Raw genomic sequence first — 16,044 nt, forward strand, 5'->3', positions numbered from 1 at the left:
ATATTTGTTCCAATTTTTTTATCGTTTGCAATTGACATTTTAAGTCTACTGCAATTGATTTTATTTACTATTACTACTACATAATTCCAATATTATTTCAACAACCTTTTATTATTTAGAAATTGCTTTTAGAACAAACACAGTTAGAATCTCTCTGTAATAACGGCTCATTTCCTGTGTTCCTTCACTGACAAACAATTTGTGTAGTTAAACAGCTGGTAGTGAAGATGTGAGATGTCTCTGAACATCTCTGTCTGGACTGGTGATGATAATGATATAAAACATAAAACATGTTGAAATATAAATCATAAAAATATAAAACATGATAGTATATATAATCCAGAATTCTTAGTACACTACAGGAGATTGGGCAAAATCACGGTATAAATAACAGTACACACAATAATTCAGAAGAAATGACTGACCATTCCTCTAAAAAAAACATTCTAATAAGAACTCCTACATTTAAATAATTAAAAAACATGTTATGTTAAATTATTGACAACTTTAAAGAATATTTTATTCATAAAATTCTTCATAAAATTCTCTCAGTATCCCATTGACCAAGATGATGACCATTGATGCTGATAGCAAGGTCAGCTAGGTTTTCTTTACAAAAAATAAATGACAAATCTCAACCTGGTCTTGCAGAAAATCCTACTGAAGGAGAGAAGGAGGAGTAAATAAAACATATTGTACAGTGTTTGAACACCTGAAACTCACAGGATACATGTGAGAGCAGTTAGCCATACACTTTCAATTCTAGCAGCATTAGCCACTGGCCTGTGAGTAATTTGGAAACATTCATTCTACAATACAGTTGTTTGGAATAGTGCTTTTACCTCACATGCACACAATCACATTAACAACCATTTGGCTGATTTTACATAGGTAAGTACACACATTCGTAGCAAGTTTTGTCTTGGATGGAAGCCTTGGCTGAATTGTAATTGACTTAATATTGATTTATTTAAAGATTTATTTTGGTATCAAAGCTTCAGAGCAGTAAATGTGGATAAAATGTCAATCAGTCTTGGAAGACTACATGACATTCTTGGCCTAAAACACAACAGAGAGATCCTCCATAAATTACATATTTCTAAAGTCTCATAAGTTAAGCAGACAAAGTTTTATTTAACGGATATTTGTGACAGATTTTCTTGGATTGATCTTGGGCTTACTCAAAATGTTTATTTTTTTGATGATGCTTTGCTCCTCTTTTGGCTTAAGACATTTTATGTTTGTGGCATGTTTAAACAACTTCTCTCTCTCTCTTTCTCTCTCTCTCTCTCTCTCTCACACACACACACACACACACACACACACACACACATACACACATGCACACCAGTTTGGAGGACAAAAGTGGAGACCATCTGAAACTGTTCACAGGGCTCTTGCTGCCTCACACTGATTTGATCTCAGGGACAGAGTGAGAGAGAGCGAGAAAGAGACAGGACTGGTTATGGTGAGAGCAAAGCCAAGCCACAGATATTGCTTCCAAACCTTCACAATCAAACATCAGGCCTAATGGTGATGCTGGTAGATTTAGAATGAGAACTTTGTGTTTAGTTGTGGAACTACAAAATTCTCTTATTTCACATTTCAGCCCCAAAGGTCACGTATGTGTTGACAGCATTCAGGAGTGATGAGTGTTTTTTAAAAAAAATCAGACACATTGACTACATACTTGAATTTGACACATTTTCTTCTGTAACACTCTTTTACAGTGTAGGAAAAACTCTGAACAAAATGATTGCTTAGAACCATACAACTATAAAATTTCTGGCCAATGATGTATGCAGATAAAATATTAACATTTTAAACGTTATCACCATGCCTACAAACACTTCATAGAACAGACAGAACTGTGGCTAAAGCAGTATGTCAGGTGGAGTATAGGGCTAGAGATTATTAGCCGTTCTTTATATGTGCTACCTGTTGGCACACTCTTCAGCTACTGCCCTGTCTGGAGCCGTGTTTCACAGAAGTAATGGTAGACGTTAAATTAAATATCAGATAAGTTAAATATCAGATCCCCTTTTGTCTCGCACCTACACTCCTGCCTGCCTGACATACACGACTCATCACACTCATGACTTCTTTGGTTGTTATGTAGCCACAGGTGTCACTGTGGTGGAAAAAGAGAACTGAATACCTAGCGTAGAGGAAGGGTGTTAAAGAGCTGTCCGTGTTAGAGGTCTCACCACATGTCTCAGAATCTTGAGGAATGTCATCTCTGCTGAAGTGAAGATGCAAATGACACTGCCTATTTCTGATTAATCCCTAAACCTTTTTTCATTTGGTTTAACAGTCACAGTCACTGAAACTATTTTGGACCAGTATGGAGAGATTGCCTAGGAGCTTTTTCAGAGCAGTAGTATAAGCCACCCCTGTACATATTCTGTGAGTTTGCTGAATTAATCCAGGTATTGCCCTAGTAAGCTGTAACAGAAGATACAAAAAAGCAGACTTGTCCATTATCTGAGAACTTTTAAAGATCATGGTATAATCCTATGTGCTAATAGTTGAGTGAAGGAAACATCATGTTGTCAATAAATTTAAATAAACTAAAAGAAATTGCTGTAAATGAATAAAACAAACAAACAAACAAAAAGAATATACTTTATGCATTCATCCACTGATGCTATTGGACAGGCAATTTATCAGGAGCACTTTATCAATGCCTTTATCTGTTCCCTTTAGCTAGTCATCACACTTTGCGTATAAGTCAATTTGGACAAAAGAGTTTTTATTTACAAATGAATAAACATATAAAGTTTGCTGCTTCAAGTCCTACTGTCGAAATATTGAAACAAAACTAGCATTATCAGTATTTGTGTTAAGATTCTTATAAATAAGTCCAGGGCTTCGTGCAGGCCACTTGAGTTCTTCCACTCCCACCTTAGCAAATCATGACCTCGCTTTGTGCACAGGGACATTGTCATGGTGGAACAAGGGAAATTGTAAACACTACAGCATACAAAGACATCCTATATAATTGGGTGCTTCCAACTTCCTGATAACCGTTTGGGGAAGACCCACATTTGGGTGTGATGGTCAGGTGTCCACAAACTTTTGACCATATAATGTATATACCTGTGATTTGCCTTGTAGCTGGAGCTACTATCAGAGCCATGCTGTTATAGAAACTTAATTAAAGTAGTTCTACTATACAAATGTGAATTACAGTACTAAGGAATGCCTAGTATGTGACATAAGTACTGTTACAACTGAAATTTGTAGGTTCACTGTAACATACACTGTAACGTATCTTGTATCAGTTATGCCCAGTGGTAGAAAAGTACAACAAACACAACTGAACCATTCTGTTAAACTTATTTACTTCTGTGAGGCTGATAAGGTGGCGTTTCCCTAAGGAGGGTTTTTAGAGGCTGACTGTGTGGTGCATGTGGAAACAATCTGGGGAATATGATCACAAGCCCTCTCCGCTGCTTTATAGACCTGCTTCCTGTTGAGCCAGAAGAGTCTAGCATCTGTCTGGCCCTCAAACATTATTTAGAGGGATCACTTTATTAGGCAAATAATCACTTTGTGGCACGTGCTAAAACTGCGATCCAATAATGACAAGGATGTGGTGCCATTAGTTGGAAACACGAAACACACAAACACACGCACACACACGCCGTATTGCTGTTACGGGAGTTTTCCACTGCCCTGTGTAATACTGCAGTTAAGTGGAATTGTACATCAACAATTTTAACCTGCACAATAAAATAAACTATAAATAAAATAAACATTTTCCACTGGAAATGACTGAACCAAATTACTGATAATCCTGGTGGGTTTCCGTCTTTTCCAGTGACAGACAGATTCCTGTTTCACATTGGATATGTCAGAGAGTTCAGAAAGCTCAGCTATCAGTCAAACATGAGATGAAAGGAGGACGTATGGTTTCTCATGCTATGCTTCTCTCACAAATAGGTTTGGATAAAACCATCAGATATAAACAAGGATTTAAAAACATGAGCTAATGAATGTCTCATAATGGCAGTTGCTCAAGGAATTTGTTTACAGATAACTGTATCACAGACAAAGTTTCAGACTCAAAATGACGTGAAACACTTCAGTCCAAATGAATGAACAATATGCTAATCTATGAACTCATACTAGTTTACTTTTGACTTCATGACTCATATCCTCTGAAATGAAAGCTGTAACTCTTTAATGGAGTGTATTTTTCTGTGTAATAGCTGCTAATCCTTTCTGACTGAAAGAATCATTTCCTGGACTGCCATTTTGGCGTTTTCTGTAAGCAGGCCTACTCCAGATGAGTTGTGCAATGCCTCTGTTGCTACAGTACAAAAAACAGAGTGCCAGGGAGTGCATTTGGAAAGCACATTGAATCAGTGTGTTGGCTGACTGAACATTGCACTGTGTGTTATGTGGTCACATAATGAATTTCTCTAATCTAATGTACATGTGAAAACCATTAACATCGCAAGAATGTAATAACATAATGGAAGGAATGTAATACACCACACAAACGCACCAGACACCACCAAAATCTTTTTGGTCAAATATATACACACAAGTGAATAGGTTTCTGTTCACAAATAGAGGGATCATGTGTTTCAACAGAGGAAAGCTATAAAGCTGCTTATGGGACATCCTGATACAACTGCTGCTCACTTTCTACAAGTATATCATCTGTGGACTATTTGGTGCTGCATAGTCAAAACCTAGGACACACACACACTCCTTTTTGAGTCTCGCTACACTATGTTGTATGAAAGTCACTCTCCTCTTCCTCATCAGCTCAGACTTTTTTCCCATAAGCTTCAGGGCGGTGTGTGTTTGAATGTGTAACTGACCCCCAGTAGAAGTGTGATGGAGTAGCTCCAGATGCTTCTACACTCCTGACTCCCCCAGACATGAAATGCTCTCCCACACAATCCTGCTACTTCCACCAGAAGGCCTTGTCCCCTCCCCCTCCACTAGCTCCTTCTCCATTACCTTTTTTGGTGAAAATACAGAAAGAGAGAAGGGGAGGAAGACATCTACCAATGCAGGGACGAGCGAGCAGTACGAATCTTCCTGTGTGTGTGTATGAGCTTCTAATTCTCATGAAGATGATGAAACAGCATAGTCAGCAAACTCACACATACACACATTAATCAGTCTGTGACTAAAAAAAAAACTTTCACATTTGTGATCTCAGGTAAAAAAAAAAATCTGATTTAAGCGATGAAAGGGAGATTCCATATTTGCACAATATTTTCCCCCTTTAAAAAAAACAAGGTTTCAGGTTTGTATGGATTGGAAATGCCTACCAGTGATCCTGACGTTTCCTACCACATAGTTTAGCTCCAATCCTAAATTGTCACACCTGAGACAGTTAATCACCCTCTTTGTAGCATCTGAATATTAGATACAGATGTGCAAGCTCAGGCTTGGAAATAAATAAAATAAAGGACTTCCCTTGTTTTTACAATTTTCCACATGAAATAAAGAATTTCTCTGGACCCACATTGTTGAAACATACCACTTCAAGTACCAGCAGGAAAGAGATAAACAAGTAAAGGTTTATTAACTTGCCTTTGAGTGGTTAAATGTTTTTTTAAATCTATTTATTGAGCATTACCAAAGCTAAAAGGAAATAATTTGACATTTTAATATAAAAAAATCAAAATAGAATTTGCTAATGAGCCAGCTACTTAAGTTGGGTAAGCTATTTAAAAGGGCAAAGACAAAATCAGTGTCATAAATAGGTAATGGTTCAAGTGATCAACAAACAGACTGGAATAGACAAAGAAAGCTTGGTAAAGAAAATCAGCAGGACCAAAAGCAGAGTACTGTGAATTTCATAGTACCAGCTTGGTAACTTCGCTAACCATTTGCTAGGAGCGATGTGCTGGAATGAGCTGAGGTTTGTGCTGTGTATTTGTAGTGAACATGTAACTGGGAACAGGTGTGTGATTAGTCCAGGGAGTGACAGCAGGACAACAGGGGGTGTGACAGAACAGGTGATAAGCCTTGTAGTTCATGGTTGTAGTCCTTGGAGTTTTGGTGGAGGATGGGAAATGTTAGTTGATGAGTTTATGTTGTTATAGTAAAATGTTCAGATTGCATTTTAGCACATTAAAACAAATTTCACAAACAAGGCCACTGAATTCACTCATTAAAAAAGTGCAGATTTGTACTTTTTCCTTCTCACTGGGGTTTATCTTTTGCACATTTAGTATGCATCTTTCACATGAGAAATAAACATAGTGTAGCTTTAAAACTCCTTTAACTAAACTTCTGTTGTACAACCCCAATCCTGGGGACCCACATCCCTGAAGATATTTTCCATTAACAATTACATTAACATTAACGATGCACCTTATCATCTTCATGAAATGAGGCATATTAGGAGTAGATACAAATACATATAATGACAGGAAGAACACTATTCCTGTTCTTTTTTTAATCGACAGATAAGGTTTGCAGGGCATCTGGTTGAGACTAGAGGTGTGCATTGGGACTGGGAATTGCGTGGGGCAAAGTAAAACAATTACACAAGAAGAAGGTTTTTATTTTCATGTGGGTGTGATCAGATAAGAAACTCATGGGCATGAGACAGCTGTGAAATATGAAGCTCATGGGACAAAGAAAGAATATATTGATTAAGGTGAACGTGAATGATGCATTTACAGCATTCATTCATTCGGTAGTAACTTCCTGGTCAGGGATGCAGTGGTTTAAATTAGGCTACTAGTTTGTATAGACATTTATTTAGTTGGGAAAAAATAATAGGCAGGTACAAACAAAATAACTGCGTGAGTGGGATTAAAAAACAAACAGCAGTCATATCTACATAAAAAAGCAGGGGAAAAAACACACCCACTTCAGGTTTAAATCTCAATACAGACACAGATATGAATATTTGGATCACTAAACAGATAGAGTTCGTGGAATTATGTTACACACCTAATACATACTAAAGGTACCCTTGATTATACTATCATGTACATTTTTTTATACAGTGTATGCATGCAGAGGGTTAAGAAAGTCACCTTTAAAGCTACAGAATTTATTTACAATGTCATTAAATTCTCTCAAATCAAATAAACCCACTGTGTTACAGATTTGATCAGAATTTGATAAGGACTCTTTCTGCTAATATTTTCACAGAGAAAATGATACCAAAATTGGATTAATTTATAAAATATTTATTAACAAATAACATCAACACTTAGATCAGACGGAATCTTTTTTAAACCACTTTTCCAATCTAAATGTCTGTATTACATATTTCTATAAACAATGAAAAAGCATTAGCTAACTCTGACTAGCCAGCATCAAAGCTCAAAGTGAATACATACATTTAGAAATATTTTATGGTGAAATTAGTAATATTATCTTCAGTAACAAAGCAATAAACGATAAAGACTGGAAAGGAAATTTTTTAAAAAATCATGAGAACAACATGCATACCATTCTGCTGACATATTCATATTGCAACATACATTTTCATGGGACTTGCCCAGTCATTTACTCTCAACAAATGTGAGCCTAACAGAAGTATAAAAAAAAATCACATAGTATACAAAAGATGAAAGAAAAACAAGGAAGTATTGCGCATGTGTATAGTAGGCCAAAAATTACACAAAGAATTGAGAAATAGCAAACAGTGGTTTGTATTCAGTTTAAATGCAGTGTATGCATGCGGTGTCTTTTCATTTATTATTAGTCTGTGCACAAGATATGCTTAATTCAAGCGTTAGTGCAAATGCATGAATGTTTTCTGTAAAACACATCACACTTTTTCTGTAAGAGTTACTTTTTGGTGTGATATACATACATACATACATACATACATTTATTTGGAACAACCCATTAATGCATTTTGACATACAATATGCTCAGGAACAAAACCGATGAAGAAACACATCAAAAGTGCTTAAATACTACAAACCTCAAATTAGTCACACCAACATTTTATCAACTTAACCAGCCTTGGATCATAACTTTCAGATACAATGTCTTGCCAAATATGTGTTCTCCTGGCCAATAATTTAGTCCAATACAACAAAATTAAGTCTTTTTTGGGAAATGAACGTATCTGGCCACAGAGCACTTCGATGTTTATGGAGGAATTGGTCTGAGGTGTTTTATAGGTTGTAATCATATACTCTAACTACTCATTATTAACTCTCTCTTAATGGTCAGAGAGTAGTTCTCCTGAACCAGGACAAATAAAGAATGGATGGATTATGTCTCTATAATAATTACTACATCCCTTGTTTGTAGTCCTAGGATGAGAGAGCTCTGGTGGTTTATCTAAAGCATTGCTTAAGCACTACTGTTGCTGAATGGAAAAAATGATGGACTGCTTTCCATCCCAACAAAGTAAGCAGTGCAGCTAAGGAATCTGCAGTTTGATGAATGCAGAGTGAGACACGTAGCACTCTGAGATGAGACTGTGTTCTCTGCTTTGAGGTTAAAAAGACCTACAATGATGGCATAAAGTTACATAAAGTGAAAGCACAAGGGGTAAGCAATGCTAACTAGTAAGGCACAATTCTAAGACTGATTTCTAACAAGTATGATCTTGCATTGTACCTCTTTGGCAAACAAGGAAATTCTTAGACAAACAAACTTATCTTTGACTTACACCTTATCTGCCAAAATGTTTTGTGTGTGTTTAAGAAAACCACCCTGACTGAATATCAAATGAGGATATTGTAATCACCACAGCTTTTGCTGAGCCAATCAGTATTTCAGTATTTGTGAAAACTCCATGGACTCTGTGAGTCTGTAAGCATGGAGACATGCATGTACGTACACGTGTGTGTGTGTGTGTGTGTGATTGGTAAAATGGAGAGAGGCTCTATAGATTGCTGTTGCATTCACGGCACAGGATCTCATCCCTCTCAGGAAAGAAACCAGCTCCTACAAGTGACACAGAACACCGGGTGCAGGTGAAGCAAGACTGGTGCCATTGCCGCTCCTCGAATGAAATGTACTTCCCTCCACCAAAACCTGAGAACACACACATGCATGAGCCAAGCAGTCACAACAAAAACATATATAATCATTCCATCATAAGGATGTATATTTACTCTGATGTACCTGTGATTGGTTTGCTACAGGCCTCACACTTCTTAGCATAGAGGTTTCCAAAACACTTAAGACAGTAGGGGCGGTCGTCTCGGGAGGTGAAGTGCTGGCCAGCTAGCTGCACTTTACAGCCTGCACACAAAAAGCACTCCTTATGCCACGGCTCATCGCGGTAGGTCACACCCCCTTTGGCCAAGACCTAAAACAGACAGACAAACAGACAGTTTAAATAAGATTTTGTATAAAAGGACTCATAAATTATATTTGGCATGGGACCAAATTTCTGCAGAGCAAATACTGTTTGGACCCCCTCCTCAACAAACAGTTCGAAATTGTTACATTATGTTGATTTACATTTTTAAGTTTAAAAATATTAGATCTGTGTTTCTTGTGCACTACCTGAGGTATAACATAATTGCTTTGTACACCTTATGTAGTGCACTACATACAGTTCATGCCCTGTGATATTCAGCCACTGAAATAAAGTGGTGGAAACACAGAGCTGAAAGTTTCATGGTAAAATTACATCTCTGTTTTTACAGACTTACTTGAGTAAGCTTAAAGTGTATTCCTCATTAAAACTGCTCTTACAAGCTGCTCTTATATGTACAATTTATTTTTTAAAAATGACAAATAATAGTGGTGATAAGAAAAGATAAAAAATAAAATGTAAATGCAATTTAAGGTAGTGTATCAATCTGCTGTTGATGTGACTTGGTATAGAGAGAGCGCCTCCACTTTTCACTACTCACTCTTTCACAGATGCTTACTCCCTGCTCCTTCCCCAAAACTTGTCCTAACAGCATTCGTCTTTTTCCAGTCTCATATCTAACTATTGCATTTTTGTCTGTTCACATGAATGTTTTTTGTACTGCGTCTACTCTAATGATGTCATGTGCACACACAAACAAACACTCCAGTGCAAGAGAGTATCAGCTATACTGCATGTCCTTATACAGCTTAGTAGGTCTTGTTTGTAGGACAGTGTTTAATACGTTACCCTATTTAATAGATTCTGTATAATTATGAGACATTTTCGAGTATGGGACTGGGTCAGAGCTGTGGTGAATTCAGAGTCTATTCTGGGAACACTGGGCATGAGGTGACAATACACCCTGAATGGGTAGAGCACCATGTATACACACATTCATACACTCATTCACACCAAGGGGCAATTTATAGCTGCCAATCCACCTACCAGCAAGTTTTTGAGAAGTGTGACGACATCTGAGAACCTGGAAAAAACCCATGCGGAAATATGGGATGTTACCAGAGCTCAGGATTGAACCAGGGACCCTAGAGCTGTGATGTGACAATGCTATATATTCTACCAGTGAAGGAAATTAGTCTCTTAAGCATATGTACATAACAGCAGGCTTGCTTTTCAGAAAAGGCATTAGAACATTTTTAGAAAGCTGTTAAGCATCTCAGAATCCCAGGGAACTCAGTGTGTGACAGCTGAAATCCTGAGGAGGAATTTAATTTGGGTTGATTAGGTATTAGTAATGCATGGGAAAAATTCTTGAAGCCTGGGTGCTGCTTTACTAACTACTTACTGATACTAACCTGTTTGCATCGAGTGCAGCGAGGGGCAAACTTGTTTTCATAGCAAGGAACACAGTAGTGATCATCCTTATCTGGGATAAAGGACTTGGAGCCAATAGGCTGCTTACAGCTGCTGCAAATGAAACAACCCTCGTGCCATGTGTTGCCGGCATACTCCAGCTTCCTAGTACCTGAGACAGAAAGAAAGAGTTCAGCGAGTTTATTCTAATTATCTGCACACAAAGAAAGCGGCTCTTACAATACACCAATATACTTTTAATCTAAACAAAATGGCCTCATTCCTCAGGGCTTCAAGTGCAGCAAATGCTCTTCAAAAAGCAGTTCCACTGTGATCACATAAAAAAAAAGATAAAACAAGGATTTCTAGTGACAGTATAATGACCTGATAATATTATGCTCAATAAGTGACCTTCAAAGTCTGCTAGGTGTTCACAGGTTCTACAGATGAAAAGGGCAGCTGAGGGTTTCTTCAGCAAGGCCATATGAAAGAGCTCAGTATAGCTTTTCTCTGCAAAGGGAAGATAGAGGACATAATCCTCCAGGCTTTTTTGAAGAAATATTCAGCTGGAACATGGCTTTTGACTCGGTGGGAAGAGTACAGAAGGAGTCATTTTCAGTCAAGAACCCATGGGGTGAAATTAATCTGAGAAAAGTGAATACGCTTTGGTATGCAATGTGTGTTTAAGTGAATTTCTGTAACATAGAGAGTATTGTTTCTGACTTGCTTTTCCCACATCACAGACAGAGATCCTGACCACTAACTATGTGTCTTTCTGCAAAATGAAAGCCTTGGTGTAAGATGCATGAAACAAGTTTTGCTCTGTTGGAACAAAGTAATGTCTTTATATGTTTACATTCTAGACTATTACTACAGAATTGCACAAAACTGAATGACCTGTTTTGTGTGTTTTGGAAATTAGAAAAAGGTCATAACATAGAAAACTACAGAATTCTTTTTTATTAACGAGAAAACAAAACCCTTATTTACTCATGGAACCTTTTCCTATTTTATTACTCTTTTTCCTGGATGATACAGCCTTGATGAAATAGCTTACAGGCTTATCTCCTTCTCTCATCAGATGTTTGGCAGACTGCCATGCACAAAGATTTGGCTGAGAGACAGCAAGATCGGCACACTGGCAATTACTGTCATATTTTGCCTTTATGCTGACTGCTTAAATTTTTGTCTCTCTTTCTAGAACTGGATCTTTTCCATCTCTTCCTCCTACTTGCAATTTTTTCCTTAGCCAACAGCTCTTGTTTGTGATTTTACCTGCATCACCCTGCTCATGAATGGCTGCCTCCCCTAAACAGAGGATTATGCATTTATACTCGTAAACTCAGGGTTTTTAAGGTTTGTACTCCTTGTCCCTGGGTTACTGAAAAGTGCTATGCAGATAAACGATGATGACGACGATGATGAGATTTTTATTATTATCTTTCATCTTGAGATTATTATTATTATTCATCTTCTGTTCCGCTCCACCCAGAGATAGCAGTCTATCGAAGGGCACCATGTTCACACACATTCAAAAGTGGTAATTTAGAGTAGGCAATTCACATACTAGGATGTTTTTGGAGTGTGGGAAGAACCCCGGAGAACCCGGAGAAAAGCCACACAAACATGAGTAGAACATGTGAAACTCCACAGAGATAGAGCTCAGGATTATACCAGGGACCCTGGAGTTGTGAGGTGGCAATGCTAACTGCTGCACCACTGTGCTGCCCCTTCTTCTTCTTCTTCTTCTTAATATTATTATTAAGGAAAAGTCTGCACTGCCTGAGTAGATCTGGCTGACACAAACAAAAGATCTGACTCATGTACAGACTAAGTGCTTGATGGGTTCTTACCAGGCATGACAGTCTTGTCACAAGCGACACATTTGGAAGAGAATTCGTTGCAGTAACAGTCGTTGCAGAGCAAAGCATCATCCTGGCTGGTGAAGGGCTCATCAGCCAATGAGCGGTCACAGCGGAAACAGCGGAAGCAGTGCTCATGGTAGTGCCTATCTTCATAGAACAGCTCCTGCACACAAACATGCACACACACACAAACACACACATGAATTGGGTGATGATAATATTCAAATTATGTGTCATATGTTTCATGTGTTGTAATGTTCCGTGGGTGAAAATTATTGACATACAAGCGTACTGAAATTTGCACAAAACTGGTTAACAAATGTGTTTTTTTCTAAGAGGCTAACAATAGCAGATTATTATCTAACTAAAGACATTTCCAATGACATTAAAATTTTCCAGAGATAATGTGCAAATCAGCAGCACATGGATGATTTTATTGCACCTGGTCTATGCATGTGTAAAAAATATGCAAACAGACAGGAATGTACTATAAAGACAAATATAGTTTATTGCCTCCTGTCCCTCAGTGTCATTAACTTATCAGCCTGTTCAGTGTAAGTCCAAATCTCCAGATTTCAATTTCCTCCATGACTTTAGAATCATTTCCTGACTAATGCTTACTATGCACTAAACGATCTGCTTTGGCAGATGCTCTTTTCATTTAAAAGGGATTAAACCTGTAGGTAAATTGGTTCAAGGGGATTACGCAGTTCATTTTGGTCATGGAAATGCTGCCTAATGTTTTAATCATTACTGTTTTAATCATTACTGTTTTGACTGAGGTTATTGGGGAAAAAAAAGCTAATTATAATAGATAGCTGTGATCTATTCTAGCTCAAAGAAACTGTCTGATGTTGCGGAGTCTCTGTTAATTATAGGGGCCTCCTTTGGAGGTACAAAACAGTAATTTTCAATTTGTTGTTGAAAACCCACCCTTGCGTCATGGCCTATCAGCTCCTTGCACTCATCGCAGGTGTTGGCAAACAGGCTGTCGTAGCAGGGGATGCAGTATGGATTCTCCTCTGCCTGGATGTATTTCCTTCCGTACAGGGATTCTTTGCAGTTGTCGCAATCAAATCGCTCACTCATGTTTCCCTGGTCAATGTCAGTCTCTGTAAAATATAGACACACAGATAAACAAGGTTGAGCTGTTTACAATATATGTGTAATGGAGCAGGTGGGAAGGAGAGAAAGAGCTCTCCCCCATTTGACTTTGCACATAATGCCCATTAACTTTTATAACTCTGTGATAGAAGGCCAGGTATACAGAGAGAGCTGCTGTCAAAAGGAACTGACACTCAGTAACTCTATAAAATCTCCCTTCCTTACCGTCATCACTAACTTTTGCATGAAGTTTTGAATAAAATAGTTGTAAAAAACAAAACAGCTGAATATTTCCACAGTAGAATGATAAGAAAATTAGTACCCGGCTGCTGAAGGTACAAACAATTCCTTTCCGCATGTGTAAATATTTAGAGAAAAGCATTTAGGCAGTGATGCACAGACCACCTACTGTATATAGAAGATGAGCAGATGAGTAGGAAGTATACAGACAAAGACTTTTTACATAAAACATACATACCACACATTTACACCTATTTTCACACCACAAACCATAAACTAACATGACCTTATCACAAACTAATATTGTTACAGCCTTGTATTAACAGGATCAGGTTACCAAAATATCACAAAAAAGCTGATGGAGAGCTGTATGTGAAATAATATGCTCCTTGGGCAAGGTTGTCTATTTTCTACCACCCAGTAATGATGATAATCACAGCCACAAATGAAATAAAGGAGCGGTCCTTACAGTCTGTTTGCACTGCCTGTCTTACACAAGACCTCAGGGATCATGTAATCACTAACTAGAGGATAAAAGGAAGCCAACACAGCTTCTCTGTTTCCTCTTGTCTCTTCTCAGATGACAAAATGAGTGTGTGTCTGGGTAATTCAGATAAAAAGGGTATCCCTAAGATTAATAAACAATCAGCTGACATGCTTTTTTACTACTATGACACCACTTACTCTTTCAAAAGAGGTGCTTTAAAAGCTCCTTCACACTACGGTGACCCATAAATTAGGGCACATTAGTGTTGAGCACCATAGCCTGAGGCCGCCTTTGCCTTACATCATTAAAAATCTACTAATGAAAAGCTGTGGGGCCTTTCAGGTTGTTACACTCTTCGCTAAAATCAAACCATTTTAACCAGCTTATACATAGCTAATAGCTTTGAAAAATGATTCAGCAATTCAGCAAAAAAGTAAATTATTAGAATTACTTAAATTCTTTAAGTTTTGGTTCCAGGAGGACTAGTGGTTAGGCCACAGTGCTCTCACCGCTGCGGCCCGGGTTCGATTAGCCAGGGAACCGACCCCAGCCACTGGGGTTTCATGCTACAGTGCGCTCTCAGTGCCGGTCCCAAGCCTGGATAAAATTGGGGAGGGTTGCATCAGGAAAAACTATGCCAAAATCAAATACGTGGACCAATGATCCACTGTGGCGTCCCCTGACGGGAGCAAAGCAAATTGTGGCCAAATAAAAAAAATTACTACTAATTTTTTTTCAGTGTATACATGCTTTTATTTCATCTTGTCTCAACTGTAATGCCTTGTATATAGGTGTTAATAAGTTAACATGTTTAGCCACAGAATGTAGCTATTCCACAGCCCCGGCTAAACCTCAAGGGAAACTGTGCCATTACAGTCGCTGCCCCAAGGCAGTGCAATAGCTTACTGCTGGACATTACGTCTGTGACCATGGTTACAGTTTTAAATCAAGACTTAAAACATTTTCTTTTTATGCATGTACAAAAGTGAGTGCCATCAGTTTCTCGGTGTCTCAGCCATTATAATAACTGTTGGTACGAGTGGAATCACTGATGAGATCAGAGACAGTTTCTCAGCAGCTGGGCTGCACCTGGGATTCAACCAAACAGCCATCTGGAACTCTGATCATGACTCAACGTTGTGCCGCTAATGTGGTTACCTTGAGCTTTGATACTGTCTGATCTTGTGAGCCAGTCTTATGTACTGGTTAAACTTGCATGGATGAGAAACAGGAAATGTCAATCTGTAAGAACAGAGGGATGAAGTGTTATAAATGACTGTAAATAAATGACCTAATGCATACGGGGAGTATCTTTTGCCTTTTTTGCAATTTTATAGATAGCGTAAGTAAATTTATATTGTGCTCTTAATTACTGGTGTTCAGGATGAATGCATGCTCTACAAACTCTACATTCCAACTGCAAGTATATTTATGGCCTTAGGGGACAACTAGGCTTAAGATATAATAACTTCCATCCACAAGTACACACTGGAGCTATGGGCCTGCTGATTCCAAAACCTGATATACAGATACTGTTTTGTCAAGGGTGGGGATTGTTATTACTGCACTATGGCAATTGGCAAGTACTTAAAATATTGTACAAATGGAGCAAGGCAACAAGAAGCACACAAATGAGTGGACAGTTTGGACATGAGAAATGAACCCAGGGCAGCTCAAGACTTGGTTCTCAGAAAGAAGAAGATGATGTCATCATTGAC

The 16,044-nt window shown here is 38.1% G+C and overlaps 1 protein-coding gene across 1 annotated transcript in view; it reads right to left on the minus strand.

Moving 5' to 3' along the window:
• Window positions 1–7,015: 7,015 nt before the first annotated feature.
• The window catches only part of fhl3a (four and a half LIM domains 3a), a 29,667-nt gene continuing 20,638 nt past the window's right edge, over window positions 7,016–16,044 (minus strand). The window contains exons 2-6 of the mRNA XM_026914145.3: window positions 13,429–13,607; window positions 12,484–12,658; window positions 10,633–10,802; window positions 9,079–9,265; window positions 7,016–8,988 (exon numbers count right to left, since the gene is read on the minus strand). Of these exons, the coding sequence (XP_026769946.1) occupies window positions 8,837–8,988; window positions 9,079–9,265; window positions 10,633–10,802; window positions 12,484–12,658; window positions 13,429–13,584 (840 nt within the window). The 5' untranslated portion in view covers window positions 13,585–13,607 and the 3' untranslated portion in view covers window positions 7,016–8,836. The remainder of the gene's footprint in view (window positions 8,989–9,078; window positions 9,266–10,632; window positions 10,803–12,483; window positions 12,659–13,428; window positions 13,608–16,044) is intronic.

This window comes from Pangasianodon hypophthalmus, chromosome 1 (genome assembly GCF_027358585.1).
Source record: "Pangasianodon hypophthalmus isolate fPanHyp1 chromosome 1, fPanHyp1.pri, whole genome shotgun sequence".
NCBI lineage: Eukaryota > Metazoa > Chordata > Actinopteri > Siluriformes > Pangasiidae > Pangasianodon > Pangasianodon hypophthalmus.